The sequence below is a fragment of the Platichthys flesus genome, chromosome 18 (genome assembly GCF_949316205.1).
Source record: "Platichthys flesus chromosome 18, fPlaFle2.1, whole genome shotgun sequence".
Lineage (NCBI taxonomy): Eukaryota > Metazoa > Chordata > Actinopteri > Pleuronectiformes > Pleuronectidae > Platichthys > Platichthys flesus.
In genome coordinates this window covers 15,524,163-15,541,770 of record NC_084962.1, presented here as the reverse complement: position 1 = coordinate 15,541,770, position 17,608 = coordinate 15,524,163, and the positions used below count along the sequence as shown (strand labels likewise).

Below are 17,608 nucleotides of genomic sequence, written 5' to 3'. Positions count from 1 at the left end.
CAGCTTGTGCCGTTAACTTTAACTGGGGGTTGATGAGGGAGACACTAATATGGCAGCAGATGGGGTAGAGGTGGCATAATTGATTAAAAAGAAATACTAAAATCGATCAGGAGAAGCGGGCGCGTAACGAGACAGAGACAGATGTGTAGGTCAGCGCGGCAGAGAGGGAGACAGATGGAGTGGGACACAGGGACAGCACGCACGTACATGCACACACATACAGTATATAGGCATGTTTAGACTGCCGCACACACACACATGAAGCAAACACGCTCACACATTCACCCATTCACACAAAAATGGCAGCCCGGTACACACACATCAGGAGCTAATGGGGTTTAGTGTCTTGCTCGAGGACAGATGTCTGGAATCAAACCCCCGACCCAAAGGTGTGTTTGTTGGAATCACAAACATCTCAAAAGGTGCCTCTCAATAGAACAATAACAAAAGTCCTAGTTAGATGAAGTTGTGAAGCAGCGTGGGATCATGGGAGCTCATGGAGTTCGGGTTTGAATTTCTAAAAAATGTTCAATTGGTCTTCTCAGGCTAATTTTGTCACATTATCACATTGGCCAGGTGAATTTCTTTATTTGAACTGCAGGATCAACTACACCGAACACAAGCATCCACAGGAGGAAGCTGTTGTTACAGCAGTTTGGAGTGTGTCCTACCTGGGAGCCTTTCTTGCTTCCTGGTAAGTTGATGATGAGCGTCTTCCCTCGGATTCCACACACAGGTCTGCAACATGGCAACACACGGGAAGTTTAAAAGATTGCAGATGAGGAAAGTATGTCACTGCAACAAGTTTGTTTCCTGCATTTGTCTAATGTACGTCATCATAAAGGCCTGTGGACATGAATCAATAAAAAGTAATATTGTTGTGTTTTGATTGTGTTGCATGAGCGGTTTTGTGAGACTGACCTGGAAAGCATGCCTAGTGGTGTGACATTGAGAGAACCCATCAGCATCGCCAGAGACATCCCAGGAGCCTCGCGCTCTATCACCTCTTTAGTGGCCTGGAGAAAGGAGAGAGACAAGGAGGGAGAGAGAGGACAGTTGTTAGAGTAGCCACAGATACATTTAGACACAGCTAAACAAGGAACCCTCAAAATAAGAATGTATGTATAAATACTGGTGTCGGTGAAGAAGTGAAACTGTGGACATCAAGTAGATAAGCAGGAAATATTAAGTCCCATAGGTCCAACAACAACATGCCTTGACTTATAACAGCAGGACTGCCTTTGAAATAATGATTCACAATCCGTTTTGCACAATTCACGCCTCAACTGACTGGAAAATCCTTATCTGACCCGACTCCTCCCTTGTCCTCCCATTATCAATCAAGATGGATTCAGTCTTTGAAATCGAAAACAGGAATATGTCTCTTTCTTGGTCAATCTGTGCAATTAAAACATCCTAACGATGAAAAAGTTTGTCCTATAAAGTTTGGGCTTCTATGGACGACCGTTTGCTTTATGATATTTTGTGCACAAAATATGAACAAAACTGTTCAAGTGGTTTCCGGACCTGCTGATGTTTTTAGTCACAGGTTTTTTTTTGTTTGCGGGACTGCGGTTGACGTCCACACTCCTGACGGACACAGGGAGGATACAGCGCCTTCTCCTTCTGCTGGGTGTGTGTGTGTGTTGGGTGCCCTTGAGTTGAGTGACACTTCAAAAACGCACCATTAGCGAGGGAGAGGGGGGGGGGAGAAAAGAGACTTCAAAGCAGAGGAGCCGCTGATGAGCATCGTGGGTTTGGACTCAGGAGAGGAGAAGGAGGAGAGAGAGAGAGAGAGAGAGAGAGAGAGAGAGAGAGAGAGAGAGAGGGTGAGGAGAAGGGAAAGAGTGTGGGTGGGATAGATGAGAGGGGGGGGGTTGAGGCTGGATTTGTAGCTGATCATATAAAGTCAGTGATTGGATAATGAGGGAGCTGAATTATGAATGTTGGCGTGTTCATGATGTGTGATTTGGGAAATATGCTCAGGAAAAATTTGGCGAGGTTTTATCTTTATTAGGTGTGTGTGTGTGTGTGTGTGTGTATGTGTGTGTCTTTGTGCGTTTGCAGGGATGTATAATAAGGGCAGGAGATGGACTCATAGATGATGAGGTGATGACATTTTAACCAAATGAGGTGTTACAGACTCTGACAAATCCCATTCCTTAAATGTAGATCAGCGCAGATCAGTGCCTTGATTGAATGTGTCCTTTTAAAATTCCTTCTTAGTTATAGATGGATAATTATTCTTAATCATGCGTCTTGTGCTAATCGGCAGAAACCAACGCAGTCTCATGTGGAACGAGAGCGCACACATTTATATTCAGTAGATCCAGATTTTGATTTGGATCTGAACCAATTTAAGGACACACTCCCTTAAACATATCAGATTTATTTTAATCAAGATCCACAAAGAATTCTCGAGAAAGTAATGAAAATGCTTGGAAACGCTTGATCTATAAAACATTCCTGGATCTGCCCCCTGATCCGGATCAAGGCCAGGAACAGGTCAGATAAGGATGTTTCAACCTTCCGATCATCAAATGGGGTTCATTCACGAATGGTTGCATTGAAAATGACAGTAACACGTAGCACTTACTCGAACAGATCAATAAAGTGAACGCAAAGTGAAGTATTTAAACATGATAGACATTTTCCACGAGATAAAGGACTTTCAGGCTTGTGTCCTGCTTTCATGGACACAGAATACAGTCGTCTGTCTCCTCTGTACAGACACACAGAGGAGACAGACGGAGAGATATCCGTGTCTCCAGCACACAGGGTTGGATCAGATATCAGGTGTTATCAGTGACTACAGTGTGTACGTGTCTTCTCTCTTCCAGGAAGGTTGCTGCTGTCTACCATGATTGATGAGGACCACTGATACTGCTGAGAACCACGGCTCATCCCCTGCCAAATTGCTTGTATGTGTGAGTGTGTGTGTGTGTGTGTGTGTGTGTAGCAGTGGAGCAGTGTAAATCCAAAAAGAGCTTCTTCTTATCCTTCAATCTAAAGGTATGTGATGAGACAGAAAAAGGAGAAAGAAAAAGACAAAACGTATATTTACACAGAGGTGTGCTGCCTCTACACTGCAGTAGGCGGTGTATATGCAATATGCAAGAATGTGTGTACACATATATAAATACATATATATATATATATCTGTGATATTTTAGCTTCATTTTGGTACAATGGGAGGAAGAGGAGGCGCGTCCTCCATCTTTTAAAACAGGGAGTGAAATATGAAACACGCACAAACAACATGCAACCTGAGACCTGCTGCCCATTATCTCTGAACTGCTTGCAATGCAATCCCTTTTTTTCAAAAACGTGAGTTGATAAGGGGTTCACTTGTTCCTCTTTATTTCCCATGTGACCGAGGGGCTAATTACAACCTGTGTTAATCAGCGCTGCAACACACGTTTGTAATCAGCGAAAACACGCTGAGGTTCTCTGAATAACGCTCAGAGAGCAACAGGAGAGATCCACCTCAGTCTCTCCCTCCCCGACACAGAGGAACTCCTACGTTTCACTTTGGCCGTCATCATATTTCTATTGCAGGGGATCAACTTCCCTCGTGTGACCTCTCGGCAAAAGCTGCTCACCGAAAAGTTGTCCTTGTTTGTTCGTACGTGACGTGGCTAAATCTAAAATTCGAATGATTCTAATGAGAAACACGTGAACCCACCTCTGGCGTGACGTCTCTCGGGGCGAAGCCTGTGCCTCCGGTGGTTAGGATGAGGTTAAGTTCCTTTTCATCGCACCAGTCCACCAGAGTCTCCTGTTGGTGGGTGGACACAGACACACACACACACACACACACACACACACACACACACGGTTAATTGTAGTTACAGATTAGAAAACAGAAATACAGACGGATACTGTCACAGGCTGACAAACAGACAGAAAGATTTCATACCTTGATTTCATCGATCTCATCTGGCACTATCTTGTAGGCTGTGATCATCCCCCCCAACCTGAGAGAGGAAGAAAAATTCATACATCAAAAAAGTCCTCATCACGTGTTCGATTCCAGACCGCAAGACAATCCTCCCTCATCACCAGAGAGGGTCCGCTGAGGAGAAGTGACCCCGTAAAGAAGTCAGTGTTTTATTTAACAACCCTTGCCACCCCATCTTTAGGACAGTCTCTCTTTTCCATCCATCCGTCTGTACTGCCTATCCTTCGAAAGCTGAGGGGGGGAGGGGGGAGGGGGGGAAGCCAATCCCAGCTGACATAATAACCCCAATCTGACTTTACCCTGAAAACCTCCACAAACACGAGGATTAACAAAACTCCACCCAGAAAGGCCGTCAGGTTCAAACTCAGAAAGCTCGAGTTGTAACACAGAGCTAACTACTGCATCATCATCTCTGCCCCTCTATCTGTTTTCCAATGGGAAGGTACCAGTGCCGGTTCTGGTGCAGTGCCAGTTTAGTCCACATTTTGGCAGGTTTGGAAACTGAACCCAGGGTCCTGTTGTGGTGGCAGCAGGCAAACCAGCGTAATCCAGACAAATCTAGCTTCTCCTGGGAGATCCAGAGGCCTTCCCAGTTCAGATGGGATTTATATCCCTGCAGCGAGTTCGGGTTCTGCCCCGGGGTCTCCTCCCGGTTGCACATTCCCAGAAAACCTCCAAAGCCAGCTGCTCAGGAGATATCGTGACCCACCTCGACCGGCTCCTTTTGACGCAAAGGAGCAGCGGCTCTACTCCAGGCTCCCCTCAAGGCTCCGTACCAGTGTGTGGTAATGTAATGCAGCAATTTGTGGTTCACGAAACCGCTCAGAGACCTCAAAGAAGAAGGTGGAAAGAAATCAAGCCTGACAGAACCCTTTGCTTTGTGGTTTTCTGGTGAAATGTGTGGAAACTTGTTCTCTGTCTGGCAGGAGCATCGGCACCAGGACGACAAAAGGTGGAAAAAGGAGGACAGGTGGTTCAAGAGGGGAAGCTGCAGGATACTGTAGCCTCGATCTTTTTCAAAATAATAAAGCAGAACACATTTCTCTAAATATGAGACACACACTCACAGTGTGCAGTGCTCGTAAATATGTTGTTTTTGACTGAAACATCTTCTCCCCTCACCTCCATGAGACTTCTTTATAAAGACACGTGTTTGAATTCACATTTAAGAAAATGGAGGCTTGTGAAGATCACGATGGAGAGAATAGAGTTCACGTGAGAGAAACTCCAACGATGCCCTGTACGTGAGGGAAAGTAAAGGAGGACATTGAGCGAGCAGAATGAGACCAGAGCAGAGCCAGGAAGGAGCGAGAGACACTCAATACAGTGGCAAAAAAAGGAGGAGAGGGAGAATGCCCTTGAACATCTCCTCCTGAAAGGATTTTCCACAGGATGACCCACTGAGGAGGAGGCTGCTGCTGAACAGCGAGCCACAGCTACCTCCTGTGGCCAGTCCTGGTATGACAACCCCCCCAATAACCAACCCGAGGCTCAAGGTGAAGACTCTGCACAGACACCCCTTATGTAACCCATTTGCCTTCTTCCTTTTTTTTTTGTTTTTTTAAAGGAGCGCTATTTTTGGGAGACCACTGCATCATGTTTCCCCTCCACGTCAGCCACTGAAATACCCTCCGTGAACATTAGAGCATCTGCTATTTATCTGCCTTTCAGACGCTTTTTAAAACCCACGAGACAATAACTCCTCACACGCCGGGTTTACGACGGCTGACTCCTGGAATCGTCACTTGATGAGAATCCATCAGCTCGGCTCAGTTTTCAAAACCGTGCTAGGGAGCGGCGGAGGGATGCTCTGTACGCAAGGCAACACCAGAATACTGCAGCAGGCGTGCACGGAGCCTAAAACTCTGATGGAGAGAGAGAGAGAGAGAGAGAGAGAGGGAGAGAGAGAGAGAGAGAGAGAGAGAGAGAGAGAGAGAGCGAGAGAGCGAGAGAAGCTGTCTGGTTCTGACAAAAGAGGCAGAGGAGTCAGAAAGAATCATTTAAGAAGTACTTGGTCATGAAACACTGCACATGGAGGGCTACTCGGAGCATCCGCTAACTTGTGCAGCCATACACACAAAGACACACACATGCACATGGACACACACACACACACACACACTCCCCTGTTGACATCCCTGTGATGGCACAAATGATTTACTTTTCTTGATGTGTTTTGGAGAAAATGAGTTTTTTTTGGGCATCTCTGTATCTCTGTGTGTATGCGAGTGTGTATTATATTATATATATATTTTTTTACGTGTTCATGCATGTGCATTGGTCCGTTTATGCGTTTATGTGTGTGTTTGTCTGTGTAACACCTCGGGAGAGTAAAGGAGCTGTCAGGACCAATCACCTCTCTCCCTCTCCCGGTTTTTTTTATGCCTCTCTGTTTCTGCCCAAATGAAAAATATGCTCAACACAAATAACCAGGGTTCCTTCCCTCCGTTTCCTAGGCAACCCCTCCTGTCTAAAGCCTCTGGTTGCTGTGTTGTGTTCATCGTGAGAAAGTGTGTGAGAGTTTGTGTGTGTGTGTGTTTTTTTTTTATTTAGTAACTACCGGGGATGCCATTTCTGTGCGGAAGGAGAAATATGCTGTTGACTTGACATTTTGTGTATAATGTGAAATGCACATACACGCGTGTGGCTGCTCGGATATGTCAGTAAACGGAAATTGAATCCATCTGTCGATTACAGACATACATGTGTATGCGTACTTATACAGTAAATAACATCTGCATTTATATATATTTATATATGTAAATGAGTCCATGTGTATGGAGGTATATAGAGAGCGTATTTGCTTCTACAAATATCCAGTATAAGTTAAGGACACATGTTGATAGATAGCTTTGGTTGTACATGTGTCACCATTAAAACCAGAACATTATCACGTTCATGTTGGGACCATCAATTGCAGGAATGTTGTCTTAGATGTATTAGTTTGAATTTGGTTGAACCCCACACTGGTGATTTGCTTTGCCACGGTTTCATTCAGGTATTTCAGAGATTGGAGGTGAATGGGAGGTGAAGGTTTGCCACTGGAACGGGCCCTTACTCCTCTGTGGGACTGCCCCCCCCCCCCGGCCGGCCCTTGCATCCCTGTTGTCACTTCACACCGGTTGTCCTTCCTTCTGCAAAGCTCAGCAAGCAAGGTACACCCCACAAGTCTCAGGACTTGAGACTTGAAATTTCACAATTTGGCCCTTGTCAAAGTCGCTCAGATCCTTGCACATCACCTTCTCTTCACTGGCTGCCTGATCCATCCCAGTAGCTTGACTGGTGCAATTGTAACCAGACAATCAATGTTCTTTACGTCAGCTCTCAGTGGTATCTAAGTTGGAGCTCATACAACTATCTGGAGAATCTGTATGTATTTGAAATGATATGTTAATTTGTGCATGTATGTGTGTATGCTAGCAATACACATACAGTGTGTGTACCTGTGGATGTGATGTGTGTGTTGATTCATACTGTAAATGAGTATGAGCGTAACTGTGTGTTTGTTTCAGCGTCACTGGCTTCGGTGCAAATAGAGCACTTGGCTGTATTTTTGGGTGGGTGTGCTCTGAATTGAAGGAAGCCTGTTAGAGGGGAATGGGCCTGCAACATTTTAATCTCACACACCCATTCATGTCTCTTTCTACTGTGTGTGTGTGTGTGTGTGTTTGTGTGTGTGTGTGTGTGTGTGTGTGTGTGTGTGTGTGTGCAACATATAAAGCTCTTCCTCAAACTGCAGACTGAAGGTAGTCGGCCTGGAATAAAGGCTTTTTGCTCGAGGTGTGGACAACTGATGCGGGCAAAGGAAGGGATGGAAGGGGGAAGGAGTGGGGCAGGGGGAGGGAGGTGAACATTTTGTGTGTTTGTGTGTGTGTGTGTGTGTGGTGGTGGGGGGGGGGGGGGGGGGCGTGAACATAGCAGTAGTTTTGGCCTGAAAGCCTGGACGCCGTGGCCCGAAATCTCTCTATGAATAAAAGAGGAGCACAGAGGAGAGGATAAAGAGGGAACGATGGAACGAGCTGGAGTGAAAAGAGTGAGAGAAAAAGAAAGTGGGGGATAGACTGTCAGAGGCACACTTAACAAGGGGGAGGAAAAGTATGAGTGTGCATGTGAGCCAGCTGCAAATCTCAGTGGTTGTGGGACGCTTCCAAGATGAGACCCATCTGCCAGGGTAATTTCATTAATAATACAAGCTCTTTGTACACGGCACTCAATCTCACTCTCTCTTTCTTCCTCGTGCCGTCTTAGACACACACTCCATCCAGGGGAGGAGACCCCTAGTAGTGGCGTGGATACCAGCCCATTACAGCTGAGTTGCTGCTTTCGTCCGTATGTGGGAAAGCTCTCAAGGGGTCACCTCTCAACATGTTAGCTGATGGAAGGAGGGATGGGAGGATGGAGGAGGAGGAGGAGGAGGAGGAGGAGCGGACTAGCCCACCTCTTCAAACCCCCCGACCGTGATGGGAGCTCTGAGTGCACCGCGAGGGGTTTCACTCCGTTGACTCCACTCACAGCCACTAAACAACACGCAGGACACACACTCACTGTAAGATATTCTGCCGACCACTCCACCACACAAGCGTTGTGTTTATCTACAGAACAAATGTTGTCCTGGTCCAGCTCGGCCACTGTTGACAGCCTCTCCTGCTCTGGTAACTTCTATTTTAGCTTTTAATATTACATGAATAGTTTCAGGAAAGTTGATCATATTAAGATAGTTATCATAGAGCTAATCAATTAAACCTCTAACAGTACAGGGGTTTGTGTGTTTTTGTGTGTGTGTGTGTGTGCGTCTTTTGTCCCCTGACTGTCTCCTGACTGGGAAATTGGTCCGACTGTCACCCAGCTGATTGACTTCCAGCTGAGTTAGCCATGACAATTTGTAAAATTGACAAAGGTTGTAACGACACAAGCTGCTGGAGGGCAGAGACACAGAGCTGGCTCAACAGCACCAGGGGGAGAGGCTCAACCTTCAACGCACACACACACATGCACACACAGACACACAAAAAAATATGGATCTCAGCAAAAGCACTTGCTCAGAAAAGGTAAAGATGCAAACAAACAAAACACACAGACAGGTGCATTTACTTGTATATACACACAAATGCACAGACACACACACCTCTGCCTCATCTCCTCTGTGTGTCCTTGAGTCTGGGTATCCTTTGTTTGACCCTTCTCTGTTGCTCTTCTATTTTGCCACGTATCATTTGTTCTGTCCCGACACACCTCTGGATGCTCGTGAACCTCAAACTGGGCAGGCTGATAGATTGTGTGTGCCAGTGTGTGTGTGTGTGTGTCTGTGAGAGTTGCTATGATTACAGTTGTAAGTAGTGTCCTGCTGTGGCCCCGGAGTCCCTCCCCTCCCTCCCCTCCCGTCCTTCCCCCCACTCTCCCTCTGTCTCTGTCCCAGCAGCGGTGGCACATTGAGGGCACGGCGTTCCAGCTGGTCAACCTGATGGAGCCGCTGACTCGTGGCGTGGATTAACATGGCATGGAGGAGCTCGGGCCAGATGAGGTCAGCCAGGGCCCCCTGTCCGCATCAGCCACCATCGCGCACGGCACGTCCCAGTGTCCAATTTGAATGTTTAACAGCACTGGGTTTAATCCAAACTCTATCTTTAATCTTTAATCCAACACTATCAGTGCACTGGGGTGGGACACATCCGTCCAAAGTGGCTTTTAAGTGGATTGAGTGGAACCCAGAGCCCCAGACTCACTGGGAATCTATTCATGTCCTATGGAGCCAACAAACCTCAGTCCAGCAAACACAACTGAACCTTCTTTATCAACTGTTAACAGCCAATCACATTCCCTGTCCTTGTTTCATGAATATCAACTCCATCTCTGAAGTGCCAAATTGATAATCACTTAATTCTCACTCGAAGAAACATTAAGATTTCCCTATAGCTCTTCTGCCCTGTGCCAATTCCCCCCTTATCTGCTTGGCTTCACTCCGACCTTCTTCGGTCCGGACATCCTGACTTTTCAATTGAGTCGGAACCAGAATAATCGGCAAAGCAATGTTCAAAATGAATTGTTGTTTCAATAAGTGGCAAAACCTACATGTTATAATGTCAACAGACCGAATCAACGAGTTGCTCACAGAGATAAAACCTTGATCCTACATCAAGAAATAAAGGAATAAAAGCTCAAACCTGATAATTGAGCCTGAAGGTGGGTTGTGAAAAACACACAGACGTGGACTAAAGCATGTTCACAAACATAACGGTACTAATACGCTCCCAACTAAATTCCCCCAGTGTATAAATGAACCTGCAACCATCTCTGATCACTATCTGCTGTGAGGAACATAACATGGAACACACACACACACAACACACATGCACGCACGCGCACACACACACACACACACACACACACACACACACAGCCTTCACACATACATTACACACTGGCCTAAAAATAAACACACCATAAAGGACATGGCCAGCATGGATCAGTGACGAGTCCCACAGCAGCAGGGGGGACACACACACTCCAGTGATATTGACTGGAGTGATACGTTGACAGAGGAGCTCCAGCCAATCAATGAAGCGTGTCTGATGTTTGCATGTTGTGGGGACAGTGTGTCTGTCGCAGGCGTTTTTTAAAACAGAAGTGTGTGAGACGCTGTTATCGATGATGGACAGAAGATTGTAACTGATCAGAGTGAACGTCCTTTGAGCTCAATTTATTATTGTTATTAGATTTGACATAAAACACAACCTCTTACAGAAAAACCCAGAAGACGTATTGTGGTATCATAGAATCATATCATAACTATCTGCATCGTGGATTTAGATGTTACACAGTCACATGAAAGTGTACTAATCTAACTCTTAGGCTTTGAGTGAAAAGCGTGTTTGCTTTATTGCCTTCAGAGTCCTCGTGAAATTTCGAGTTTGAGTGTGAATTGTGTTTTTGCGACCACCTCAAGCTCAACTCCAGGGATTGTGTCAAATCCTTTGTGTAGTGCTTGAGAAGCTACACAAACAATTGTCCAACGTGTCTGTTTTGACAAACACTTGTTGTGATGGAGATTATTGTTTCCCCTGTGCGTTTTCTGTCACTGATCCCGCCCCTGTTAATAAAAACAATGGTTGATTTCACATTCTTCCTTTTCCTTGAGCAAATAATGACTTGTTGCAGCCACCGGGAGTCGTCCTTAAACCGAAGAGCGCTGCAGCTCTTTCGTTGTTGCCATGCATGCTGGGAATTTCTCTCCACAGGGCGACACCGAGCAGCGACATGTTGTGTTGAAGAGATATTTTTAGTTTCTTAGTTACGCTCTAGCATAAAAAGAAAGGAAAAGACGACGATGGCGGCGGCGGCAGCTTCCTCACAGAAACGCACACATGCAGAGAACCTGTGCATCTTTTATTTGTGTGGTAGATTTAAACACGGGAAGGTTCAGGGATTCCACAGGTTTTTGCGTTTCGGTCTGGAGATGGAGTTATCGTGTAAGAGGTCCATACTCACAGGGAGGGATCGTGTACGAGGTCTTTGAGGTTGACGCCACTGCGGTCCTCTGCAAGGTTCCGAAAACAGCTGTCACTCACTGGATAGAGAGCGAGAGAGAGAGAGAGAGAGAGAGAGAGAAAGAGAGGATACAAAATCATTAGTTATATGAACCCAAGGGGTTTCAGCACAAAGCCGTATTATTACATCACAGGTGTTTACTGAACGGGGAGAAAAACATCATTCATCTTCCAATTTTTTTTTTGTTTAATCTCGAGCCATCTCACTTTGTTAAACCAAGAAATACAGATTTATTGTTTTTTGGAAGTGGTGTAACGGTTTAGACACATGCGGTTACTGATGTTCAGGTGCAGAAAAATACTGAAATACACAAAAACCATCCTTGTTGGAAGCAAGAAATGAAAACTAGAGGGACAACAGCCAAGGAGCCCCACTCCAGACACATCCCTGAACGGATCTGTGCTGCTCTGGGAAAACGTCTCTATTCATTCGTACATCTAGATCCAGATTTCACACATGTAGCGTGAAAGGAAAAACAAACAGTATTTTTTCTATCCATCTATCTTATAACTTTCTACATATAAATCAAAAGAAGAATGTAAATCTCTCTGTACTGATTCCAGAAATCTATTTGTCGGTCTGTGTGCACATCTCTTCTTATCAGCTTCACACACCATGTGTATCATACCAGAGGATGTGCAGTGTTGAGATTTCCTGCAAATTGGACGCATGACATGTTCAATATTGATAAACTTTGAATAGTCAGGCAACCGGCATCACCGCATGTTTCGATCTTCTCTGTATTGTTTATCATGTAAGTTCAAAGTTTTCATATCTGCAAACGCAAATGCAGATGTTTGTCATTTCTATTTGACCGATTCAAGTATCTAACAGGGATCCACTGTGTCTCAATAACGTAGAGTAAAGGAATCTCTCTTTTGATTTTCAGCTTCACTTGTCAGTTTGAGTTTTTATGAGGCCGTTGCACTTGAAAATGAAAAACTCTGTGTGAAGTAACGCTGATAGTGTCTTCACGTTTTCCACATCAGTATGTTGCAAATGAAACCCAGCGACTATTAGGGAACAGAACTCTGAACCCCTCCCGCCACCCTCGGTGTGCGCGAGGCCACGCCTTCATCGTCTCCGACCTCTCGTACGTCGGCCCCTCGCCCGCAGAGCAGGTGCGAGCCAAATGAGTCATCAACACGATCACAGATGGATCGAGTGACGAATGGAGCGAGACAGGGAGGAAGACAACGACGTGGTGAGAGCAAAATAGAAAAGACAGGAAAAAAGAAAGTGAGAGACAAAGTGAGAGGAGTCGGAGAAGGAGGGGGAGGAGAGGGACGAGGTGTTTTGTGATCTGATGAAGGCAGAAACGTGAAGGGACCTGCTCGAGCAAAACAAAGCACCGGTTGGGGGGGGGAGGACGATGATGATGATGATGAGGACGATGATGGTGGTTGTTGATTTTAAATAAAAAAAAACATGATACACTGATTGTAGATAAGAGTGGACATGTCATGGCGTTACTCCAATGAAGTGCCATGATCCATGAATGGAAGGAGGGAGGAGGGACGGGATGGGATGAAGAGATGGGTGAAGCAAGAATGGATGAGAAAGTAGGGTAAGGTGGGGGGGGGGGGGGGGGGGCTGGAGTGAGGAGTGCAACAGGGCTGAAGACAGGGACGGGGGAAGAGAGACAGGATGAGAGTGAGTAAAGGGAGTGAAGAAGAGGGCATTAAGAGGACGCGGGACCGACAGAGGGATGGAGAGAACGAGAGGGGACGAGTGATGAAGACAAAAAGCTGCACCGCTGGGGCAACGCTGAGGAGACGAGAGGTAAACACAGGGTGCAGGACGCTGCTCGGGGGCTCTGGCAAATAAATGGGAGAGTGCTGACATTTGCACACCGAGCCGGAGAGAGAGAGAGGCAGAGAGAGAGAGAGAGAGAGAGAGAGAGAGAGAGAGAGAGAGAGAGAGAAACATGAGAGATGTAACGACAGCGAGAGGAGGCGGAGGGAGGAGAGGAAAAGGGGAGCAAGCTCATGGAATACACACCACCCTGGCTTCAGAGGGGCACTGCTGCAAAAGTGCATGTGTGTGTGTGTTTGTGTGTGAAGAGGGAACTTCCTTCAAGACTGCAGTATTCCTTACTAACACACACACACACACACACACACACACACACAGTCCTCAGTCTTTCTCTCCCAGCTACCCCTTGATCTAAAAATAGCCGTTCCACTCTCCTACAAGAGGCAGCAACCATTCTGAACCAATCAACACGCTCTGTCAAAGGCATCGGTACCCACCGCCAATGTGTGTGTGTGTGTGTGCGCACACGTGTGTACATGTGTGCAACAAGGGGAACTCCTCACTGAAGGTAATAAAAACCTGCCGCACTTATTGGTAGAAACGGAGGGAAAGCGATTCCCTGCTAGAAAACAATGGCTCGCGAAAAGACAGGGAACACAAGAGGAGGAGAGGAAAGGGGGAACAAATCGAGGGAGGGAAGGAGTGAGAGTGGAGGAGAGGGAGCTCGGGCTGCAGTAGAAACAGGCTTCAAAGGAATATTAATGTGATCCTGTGCAAGAGCTGAAGATGGGGGCAACAGGGAGGGGAGACGGAGGAGGAGGAGGAGGAGGAGAGGAAGAGCGAGAGGGGGAGGAAAAGAAGGTGCGCAGGAATGTTCGTGACGCCGCTCCCTCCCACCTCCGAGGCTCCACCCATGCACCTTTCTCCAGGTAAATCAGCAGCTTAGCTCTCATCGCCTGCCTCCCACGGACGGCGCTCCGTGCACTGCAGCATCTCTCGTGTCCCTGGAATCCGCAGTATGGCAGGAACCTGGGATTCACTCAACAGAGCAGGGGCCGACTCACTTTTGCTTCCTGTAACCCTTCTGATGGATTAGAATGAAATCAGATCCCCGAGCAACGAGCGATTGGCGCTTCATTGCCGGGTCACTGCGAGAGGGAAGAGGCGATGCAGTGACCCGTGTGCTGCTCCCTGTACACAGCGAGCTAAAGGTCAATGTTTCCACACGGCCGGACAATCAAACCAGGAGACAGACAGATTGTTGTGAGAGCTGAGACTGATTAAGTCTCGCGCCTATCAAGATGGATTCAAAAACAAATATAAACAAGATAAACAGATAAAAAAACAAAGAACATGTAGGAATCAGTGGCTAAAATAAATAAATAATTCGTCAATATTGCCTATTAAATTAAAACAGGTTAACAATATCAATATCGAAATAGGTTATCACCATAAAAATATCAATATAAGAACAGTTAGAAGCTAATATGAGAAATGATATTGTAATAACTTGACCTGCCTTTAATGAGGTCTCTCAGATACAGACATAGATACACACTTTATTTATCCACACAGGCGTCTCTGTAATTGTGATTATTTGTCAATTTAAAATCTATATCCAGGCGCCTATGTCTATATTGACTCCTGTCATCTCACATTTGCCTCCACCTGTGTGTGTGTGTGTGTGTGTGTGTGTGTGTGTGTGTGTGTGTTGGACGTCCCCAGGCTACAGCAGTGGGAGGAGAGCAGGAGGCTTCAGAAGCGTTACGCAGGGCAACATCATTCACATACATGGGATTGAGGTACGCGTCCTCAACACAAACTCAATACTCGCACGTGAGCTCTTAAAGGGTTAATCGCTGAGCCGTGGCAGAGCGGGGGGGAGATCAGGACACAGGGGAAGACATCAAGGGGCCGACGAGCAGAGAGCTGATCAGGGAGGAAAGAAATGTCGATACAGAACAAAAAAAGAAATGCCGGGTTTTGAAGCTTCCTGACTTGTCTCTCCTGGAGGTGATACAGTGTCAAACCAGGCCATTGTCTACGTAATACGACTTAACGTTTTCTTGGTTTACTCTTTAATCCACAGCAGGCGGCTGTTTTACATGAAAAAGCTCTAAAAGCCAACTCGATGTACCTGCTCACCAACACGCAGCGGCCACACGGAGCTAGCAACTAGCTCGTGGTCAAAGTGCAGCATTCAGGAGGAGACCAAAATCAGAGCTAAAAGAGAATAAACCTGGAATTTATAACTATACACTATAAATAAATAGCAGTCCATTTAACAAGCAGGACAGGTGTGTCAGTAGTGAAATGAAATGGGACAAAAAAACAGTCAATCAGTCAAACAGGAGAGCAAGGTTTTCAAACGCTTGGTGTGTACGTGTGAAAAAGTTAAACTTCTATCCGTCCACTTCTTCTCTAGGTACCCAGAGTTAGCCTACAGGCTACAGCTGCCCATCTGCAACACATTAGCTTAGCTAGCTAGCGGGTTACGTGTCGTCAGTCTGTCAGCCAGCAGCCGAGGAAATTCAGAAACTGCCGCCATGTTCCACTCAATCATCTCCAGGACATAAAGCAGTAAGCGCTCATTATCGCCCTGGGATCCCACACTAATGGGGTTTTCCCTTATAGCTGGTTCACAAACACACACACACAAACACACACACACACATACACATCCATACAGAAAAAGTGTTCCACAACAAACACAGATAGTATCATGCAGACATTCCAGGAATATAAACAGACCTACTGTTTACACACACACACACACACACACACACACAACCTTGGACAACACGTTACCACGGATCAGTAAATAGACACAACTTATTATCGCGGTGAGAAACCAAATGCTACTGCCTCCAGTTTGCTTGTGACAAATTCTGCTTCCAGCCCAATTATGACACCACTCCTCAAGGCCCAATACTGTGTGGAAAAATGCAGGAGTCAGTCTAGTCGCGCAACTGAAATGCTCGATCCATTTTGCACAATATGTATCCGTACATATACATGCGAGGGAAGATTTGCTAATCCGCCAGTGGAGGGACAGCAGAGCCCCCCGCTTGTCGGAGCAGTCCACTTGGCATCTTTATTGCATCCTGTTCTTTATCTGCTAGCAGCGGTGCCAATGGCCCCGCAGCCCTGGAGAAGCTACGATGGAGGTCCAACACTGGATTGGGATGACATCTGCTGGTGGAAGGGACAACATCTCCGCACACCAGTAAGCCTCAGCAGAAGTGATATCACTGCCTCCTGTCTTCTATCTCACTGGCTTGTTTCTGTGTTAAATGGAAACACTGGGCCCCGGGCCTTGGATTAAATGGGCTTAATGATGAATAGAGGTATGGATACGCCTCCAGATTGTAACGGGGTGGGGTAGACATCTGACTAGAGGGCTTCCAGTAGCTACACCCCCGAAAAGAGAAAGGAGAAGATCAGCTTCTTCTTTCAGGGGTAAATTTCCAAATTAATAAAGGCTTCACAGAGCAGGGCAAAATATAGTAACAGAAATAACTGAAGATAACCTAATCTAATATAAACCCACTGTATCTTAGCAACCTTGTTAATTCCGAGAGGAGCATTGGGGTGAGCAACAGAAGCACAGCATCCATCATCAAAGACACACACACACACACACACACAAACACACACACACACACACACACATACACACAACAGCTACTCACAAACTCCGCCCACAACACCATGCTCATGCCATCTTACCATTAGCCACTATCTCAATCACACTGTGTTGCTGATGAATGCGTACACATGTGCAGAGCTCCACGCTCGGGTGCACACACACACACACACAAACACACACACACAGATCCTCAGGCTTACTGTAAGCAGCCGGGAGAATGGAGGGGGTGTGGAGCGGAACAATGGGATCCTAATCGTCGGGCTGCGTTTCAAAGCATCTCCCCTCTACAACACTTTTCTAGATAAGATTTGAAAATGCTATTTATAGCCAACGGGGGAAGGAGCCAACCAGCGGCTTGATTTTCATTTATTTGAAGTCAGATCTAAATTGGGGTGAAGTTACATAATGCAACGAGTGCGACACTCCACCTGCTATAGAGCTGAGGCAGCGGCTGAAGAACGCTACTGAGGGAACGGCCCAAACAAAAATTGAAAATAGCACTTGGCCCATGCTTATACTACAGCTAATAATTAGTCTATCGCCTTAATAACCATTGCTTAATACACCAGTGGAGCCCAGCTCATCCGTGTGGGTACAGCAGTGGGCCGATCCACATCTCAAATCCAAACCTACTCCAGCGTAGCCAGGCCATAATCCGGCGACCATGCTGAGCCAAGGACAAAACAACAGAGCACAAC

At 46.4% G+C, this 17,608-nt stretch overlaps 1 protein-coding gene across 5 annotated transcripts in view; it reads right to left on the bottom strand.

Moving 5' to 3' along the window:
- Window positions 1–17,608, bottom strand: part of gphnb (gephyrin b) — a 71,517-nt gene that overhangs the window by 36,092 nt on the left and 17,817 nt on the right. For all 5 annotated transcript variants that reach the window (XM_062411964.1, XM_062411966.1, XM_062411965.1 and 2 more), the window contains exons 2-6: window positions 11,447–11,525; window positions 3,920–3,977; window positions 3,686–3,778; window positions 922–1,016; window positions 672–738 (exon numbers count right to left, since the gene is read on the bottom strand). In XM_062411964.1, coding sequence (XP_062267948.1) covers window positions 672–738; window positions 922–1,016; window positions 3,686–3,778; window positions 3,920–3,977; window positions 11,447–11,525 — 392 coding nt within the window. The remainder of the gene's footprint in view (window positions 1–671; window positions 739–921; window positions 1,017–3,685; window positions 3,779–3,919; window positions 3,978–11,446; window positions 11,526–17,608) is intronic.